Below are 6,449 nucleotides of genomic sequence, written 5' to 3' on the forward strand. Positions count from 1 at the left end.
GTGGGATGGAAACGTCCTCCTCCACCAACGTGGGATGAGGATGTCCTCCTCCACTGACATGGGATGGGGATGTCCTCCTCCACCAACGTGGGATGGGGACGTCCTCCTCCACCAACGTGGGATGAGGATGTCCTCCTCTGGGGACGTGGGACAGGGACATCCTCCTCCACCAACGTGGGATGGGAATATCCTCCTCCGCCGACGTGGGATGGGGATGTCCTCCTCCGCCAAGGCGGGACGGGGACATCCTCCTCCACCGAGGTGGGACGGGGACGTCCTCCTCCACCAAGGCGGGACGGGGACGGGGACGTCCCTACCTGGATGGCGATGGGACGCAGGTGCCCACCGGCGTCCTGGTGCAGGAGGCAGAGCGGCGCCGCCACGTACTGCTGCCGCCCGTGGATGGTGCCCGCCGGGAGGCCCTCCAAGATCTCGTAGTCCACGATGAAGATGCGACCCGCCTGCAGCTCCTCCGCCAGCGTGGTGCCGGCCCCCAGGGAGTCGGCCACCATCGCCGGAGTCACCGGGAATTTCTCCGGCAGCTCCGTGCACTTCCGGATGACGATGGGGTTGTTGCCGTTGAGGTACTGGTAGCCGAAGAAGGTGTCCTCCCGCCAGTGCCTGGCCACGTACTCGGGGACTGGGGGACGGGTGGGCATCAAGCACTGTCCCCACCGTCCCTGGGAGATGCCGGGGGGACCTGACGCTTCCCATTCCTCAAACGCGGGGAGGAGCGGTCGGGCAACGGGCAGAAATATGGGAAAAGCATCCCGGGAAAAGTCTTGGTGCAACATATCCGCGTATATCCGACCCCCATGTTCGCACCGGGGAGACGCCGGGGACGTGGCACGTGGACGGACGGGGCCGAATGACCTGCCAGGACGTGGTGGGCATCTCCTGGGTGGAGGTGTGGGATGCCGGGATGGTGCTGGGAGGTGGTGGGCATCTCCTGGGTGGAGATATGGGACACCAGGATGGTGCTGGGACGTGGTGGACATCTCCAAGGAGGAGATGAGGGACGCCAGGATGGTGCCGGGACGTGGTGGACATCTCCTGGGTGGAGGCGTGGGACGCCGGGATGGTGCTGTGAGGTGGTGGGCATCTCCTGGGAGGAGGTGTGGGACACCAGGACAGTGCCAAGACATGGTGGGCATCTCCTGGGTAGAGGTGTGGGACACTGGGATGGTGCTGGGACGTGGTGGGCATCTCCTGGGTGGAGGTGTGGGACACCGGGATGGTGCCGGGACATGGTGGACATCTCCAAGGAGGAGGTGTGGGATGCCAGGATGGTGCTGGGACGTGGTGGACATCTCCAAGGAGGAGATGTGGGACGCCGGGATGGTGCTGGGACGTGGTGGACATCACCTGGGAGGAGGTGTGGGACGCTGGGACGGTGCTGGGACACGGTGGGCATCTCCCGGGTGGAGATGTGGGACACCGGGATGGTCGGGGGTGGAAGCGCAGCTGCATTTTAGGTTAACGGGGCCAGGGGAAGTCCTTGGTGGGGTGGGGGACCTCGACGCACTCACCTATATCCCTGCCCTTGGTCTTGGAAAAGATGCTCCTCATCTCATCCAGGCTCTTCCAGGAGGTGTGTCTCAGCAGGAAGCCCGAGAGCAGGTGGGTGGCTCCCCTGCAAGGTAGAGGACAACTCGGCCACCCGTCCCCAGCGCCCGTGTCCCCTCCCTCGGTGTGGCCAGCGCGGGAGGGGACATGGGGGCCACTCACTGGAAGAGGAGGAAGCCAACGAAGTTGCTGCCCCGCTCGCAGGAGAACTTGGCGTCCGACTGCAGCTCGTGGATGGAGCCCACGTCCAGGCAGCGGGGCCAACCCTCGGCGAAGATCTTCCACCTGCGCGGGGAACACGGGGACGCCGGCGTCACCTCCGGGGGACGTCGGGGGAACCCCCGCGCCACCCCGTCTCACCGGTAGGCGTCCTGCCGGGCCGCCAGCTCCCGGCGCCGGTGCTCCTTGAGGATGTCCAAGACGTCGTCGGCCGGCTTCTTCCCTGGGCGGGGGGAGAAGAGACGGGTGGAGGTGGGACACCCTGAGCGCCCTCCGTGTCCTTTTTGGGGGGAGACACCCCAAATTGAGGAATTTGGGTGGGCTTGGAGAGGGGGGAACCGAGTCGCGGTGGCGAAGAGCCGTGGTGCTGAAGATGCCACCACGGGGCCACCCAGGAGATGACGCCCTGAGGCTGCCGCAGCACCTGTCCCGCGTCCCCAGAAGGCACCCGGAGACGGAGACGGGTGAAAGGGGGAGGACGCGAGTCCCCGCGCCGCGTCCTACCGGCGCCCTCGCGGAGCTCCAGCGTGGTGACGTCCTCCAGCCACTGGTAGCAGGGGAAGCGGTAGCTGCGGCCACCGGGTGCTGTCACCTGCACGTCCTGGCAGAACCAGGCGTCCTCGAGGAAGAGGCGCCACTTGTGCAGGCGCACGAGGACGAGGGGACCCAGGTCGCGCTCGCAGCGCACCGTGAACTCCGCCGCCTGCGAGAGGGGACAACGGGGGTGGTGGTGGTGGTGAGGGAAACGCGCCCAGGACGTCGCCCGCCAGCGGGGCCACGGCGTCCCCCTCTCCCACCGTCCCTCTTCTCCGTCCCACCGCGGCAAAAAGCCACCTCCTCGTTCCCGCACTCGCCTTCCCCGGGTAGAGCAAGGTCCTCAGCGGCTTTTTGGAGCTCTCGCCTTGGCTGCCCACCAAGGTGATGGAGATGGAGTTGCTGCTGCCGGCCTCCAGGACCTCGCCCGTCGTCACCGTCACCTTGTAGGTGGCCATGGCCCGGCTGCTCTCCTTCTGGGGGGGACGTTCCTGCTCGTCCACCTTCCCCTCCTCGGTCTTCTGCCGAGAAAGCGGGCAGCGGGGTTAAAAAAAAGACCTTAAAAGGTGCCACAGGACGATGTTGGGGGCAGGAAGAGGGTGGTTTTTTGGGGGGGGAAACACGTGGTTCGGGTGTCGCAAGCCCCCACGTTTTTATCAGATGGCCGTTGCCCGCCGGCGTCCGGCGCCTCGAACCGCCCCCGCCCGGAGGCCACCTGCACCCGCGTCCCCCGAGGCGCCCGGATCGGGCCCACGCCGCTTCCTTTCGCAACCCGCTGCCGAGGAGGCTCCTCGAGCGGCGCGGGAAAGCGGGGCAGGGAAGGCAGAGGAGGCAGGAAACGCCGGACGTGGGCACAGGGAGGCACCACCAGCCCGGCCAGGAGGATCTAGAGGGGCTTCAGCTCGAGACACCCGTCGAGCTGGGGGACTTTACGGGCAGGGGGAGGCGGATGCGCCGGGGAAGGAATGTGACTCCAAGGGCAGAGGATGCTCCCGGACGCCCGGGTCCCCCCCCGCAGGGTTTGGCTGCGGTGGAGGGGACCAGGACGCCTGGGTTCATGGAGGAAGCAGATATTTGGGTTCCCTGGGCGTAGGGAAGGCGCAGGGGTGAGTCAAGATCATGGAGGAGATCGTGTCTCATGGTCCCTTCCTCCGTGGCCCACGGGGAGAGGCCACCAGTGGGGTCGTTGCGAGGTTGGCGGGGGGAGCGTTAATGACTGCTTGGGACTGGTCTCTCTTGGCCGTAGGTGGAGACATGCAGTTGGCTGGTCTTCGCAGCCGTCCTCCAGACGGAGAGGACCTCCTTGAGGAGCAGGTCAGGGCTCAGCACGTCCGTCAGGCTAGTGACGGAGGCGGCGTTGACTTGGCGGTCTTCCAGGAAGACCGTGAAGGTCTCCTTGACCCTGGGGGGGGAGGCAGAGCACGGGGGTGAGTGGGTGGAGGTGGCTTGAGCACCCCCAAAACCCCCAGCAGCCAAACATGGCCAGTGTGGGCCTCAACGGTGGCCACCACTGTTGGTCAGTGAAGGCCCTCAATGGCAGCCAACGCTGTTGGGCAGTGAAGGCCCTCAATGGTGGCCAACGCTGTTGGGCAGTGAAGGCCCTCAATGGCGGCCAACGCTGTTTATCACTGAAAGCCCTCAGTGGTGGCCCATGTTGCTGGTCTGTGAAGGTCCTCAGCGGTGGCCCACACTGTTTGTCACTGAAGGCCCTCTATGGTGGCCCAAATTCGGTCAGTGAAGGCCCTCAACAGTGGCCTGCGCTCGAGCACGTGCCGGAGGAGGAAACTCGGGCAACGTGCTCTAGCTGAGCCTGCTTGAGCTTGGGCTAGAAGATCTCCAGAGGTCCTGGCCAACCTCAACCCTTCTGCGATTCCGTGACTTTGGGCCGTGAACCTGCCCCAACAGCTTGGATCGCCAGGTTGAAGCATCCAGGCAGGTGCCTCTACGAACCCTGGACCTCCAAGATCGGGGCAGGAGGTGGCTGCCCACACAGAGGTGTCCCCAAGGGTTTGGTGGACACGGCACGCAGACCCTGCACCACCCAGGAGCTCTTCGCAGGAGCCCCCACGCCCTCCACGGACCACACAAAGGTCCTTGGAGCTGCAGGAGAAGCCAAGCCCTGCCCAAAACAACAGGGGTGGCTCGTGAGGAGAAGACGCACGGGGCCCCTTTCCCTCCCGCGTCTCGGCACGTCCCGGAACTGCTTTGCGCCGGCGTCCATTTTCAGCTTTTTTTGCTTCTCCTGGTGGGAGCCCGTGAGGACAGCAAGGGGGTGAGGGACGGGGACGTCAGCTGGGGTGACGGCTCCCCTTTCCGTCCCCGTTGGGCTTCCCAAGAGCGCTCACCTCCAGGCAATGCACCACCATGAAGTAGAAATGGTCCCTGTTGCTCTGGTTGGATGTCATCTTCTCCTCCATCTGCGAGAGGTATTTTTCCAAGTGGACCTTCATGTTGCTGAACCTAGGCCAGAGGCAGGAGAYGGCACGTCAGCCCCCGRGMGGCCRYRGGGCTYGGCMGGYRGCYGCRGAGCAACCTCAGTGCTGACCCGCAGCGCAGGAGGAGCTTCAGCAGGGACGACTGGACGGTGGGGCTGGTGTCCATGCACTCTTCGAAAGGTGACAGCTTGCTTTTCCGCTTGTCCACTAGGAATGGGGGACAAGAGCTGTCATTTCTCTCCAAAAATGGGGCTCTGGACCCCAAAAAGGGGAGAGGAAAGGGGGGTCCGGACACCAAAGGGGGGAAAAAGTGGAGCTTGTCCCCCAAAAAGTGGCAAGAAATGGGGCTCTGAACCCAAAAAGGGCCAGAAATGGGGGTCCAGACCCAAAAGGGGGAAAAAAAGGGGTTCTGGGTCCAGAAAGGGGTGAAGAAATGGGGGTCTGGAGCCAAAAAGGAGCAAAAAAGCAGGGCTTGTCCCCCAAAAGTGGCAAAAAAATGGGGTTTGGACCCAAAAGTGGGGTTCTGAACCCAAAAAGGGGTGAGGAAATAGGGGTCACAACCCAAAAGGGGTGAAAACCTGAGTTCTGTCCCCCAAAATGGGGCTCTGAACTCAAAAAGGGGCAAAGAAATGGGGTCCAGACCCAAAAGAGGTAAAAAAAAGCGCATTCTGAACCTCAAAAGGGCCAAAAATGGGGCTCTGAACCCAAAAAGGGGCAACGAAATGGGGGGGGTTGGACCCAAAAGCGGTGAAAAAGCAAGGCTTCTCCCCCAAAAGTGGTGAAAAATGGGGGTCTGGACACAAAAGTGGGGTTCTGAACCCAAAAAAGGGTGAGGAAATGCAGTTCCAGACCCCAAAGGGGGGAAAAACTGAGTTCTGTCCCCCAAAATGGGGTTCTGAACCCCCAAAAAGGGCCAAAAATAGGGCTCTGAACCCAAAAAGGGGTGAAGAAGTGGCACTATGGACCCAGAAGGGGCAAAAAAGTGGGGTCTGTCCCCAAAAGGGGTGAGAAAGTGTGTTCTGAACCCCAAAGGGCCAAAAAATGGGGTTCTGCACCCCAAAAAGTGGGAAGGAAATGGAGGTCCAGACCCGAAAGTGGTGAAAATTGAGTTCTGTCCCCCCAAAATGGGGTGAAGAAAGGGGGGTCTGGGGCCAAAAAGGGGCAAAAAAGTGGGACTTGTACCCCACAAGTGGCAAAAAATGGGGAACTAGACCCAAAAATGAGGTTCTAAACCCAAAAAGGGGTGAAGAAATGGGGGTCCAGAGTCAAAAGGGGTGAAAAATGGGGTTCCAGACCCCAAAAGAGGCCAAAAAGCGGGGCTTGTCCCCCCAAAATGGTAAAAATTGAGTTCTGTTCCCCAAAAAGGGGGTTCTAAACCCCCAAAGGGGCAAAGAAATGGGGCTCCGGACCCCAAAGGGGAGAAAAAGCAGAGCTTAAAACTTTAGGGTCTGCCGCCAAAATGGGTGAAAAGGGGGGACTGACCCCAAAAGGGGGGAAAACAGGGGGCTGCCAGGACGCCTGGGCCCCTCGCGCATGGGGTGGGGGCCTCCTCTCCCCCTGCAAAAACGCGGCGGTTTGGGGCGTTCCGGGCGGAAAGCGAAAGCGGCGGCTGTTGGGGCGCGGCGGCGACACCCCCAAATCACACCCCAAACACCCCCGTGTCACCCCCCCCCACACACACCCATCACACCCCAA

The 6,449-nt window shown here is 62.6% G+C and overlaps 2 protein-coding genes across 2 annotated transcripts in view; both read right to left on the minus strand.

Annotated features, from left to right (window-relative positions):
• The window catches only part of LOC112962918 (hydroperoxide isomerase ALOXE3-like), a 7,051-nt gene extending 4,222 nt beyond the window's left edge, over window positions 1-2,829 (minus strand). Inside the window, exons 1-6 of the mRNA XM_026059502.1 lie at window positions 2,640-2,829; window positions 2,290-2,488; window positions 1,927-2,008; window positions 1,729-1,851; window positions 1,530-1,633; window positions 318-640 (exon numbers count right to left, since the gene is read on the minus strand). Coding sequence (XP_025915287.1) covers window positions 318-640; window positions 1,530-1,633; window positions 1,729-1,851; window positions 1,927-2,008; window positions 2,290-2,488; window positions 2,640-2,777 — 969 coding nt within the window. The 5' untranslated portion in view covers window positions 2,778-2,829. The remainder of the gene's footprint in view (window positions 1-317; window positions 641-1,529; window positions 1,634-1,728; window positions 1,852-1,926; window positions 2,009-2,289; window positions 2,489-2,639) is intronic.
• Window positions 2,830-3,532: 703 nt separating this feature from the next.
• Window positions 3,533-4,945, minus strand: LOC112962920 (E3 ubiquitin-protein ligase RNF213-like). Its single transcript, XM_026059505.1, has 3 exons — window positions 4,865-4,945; window positions 4,665-4,779; window positions 3,533-3,721 (listed from the first exon to the last, which is right to left on the minus strand). Exons 1-3 carry the CDS (start codon window positions 4,918-4,920, stop codon window positions 3,659-3,661), a joined length of 234 nt encoding a protein of 77 aa, XP_025915290.1. The 5' UTR covers window positions 4,921-4,945; the 3' UTR covers window positions 3,533-3,658.
• Window positions 4,946-6,449: the final 1,504 nt, after the last annotated feature.

The sequence above is a fragment of the Apteryx rowi genome, unplaced genomic scaffold (genome assembly GCF_003343035.1).
Source record: "Apteryx rowi isolate R43461 unplaced genomic scaffold, aptRow1 scaffold_1580, whole genome shotgun sequence".
Taxonomy (NCBI): domain Eukaryota; kingdom Metazoa; phylum Chordata; class Aves; order Apterygiformes; family Apterygidae; genus Apteryx; species Apteryx rowi.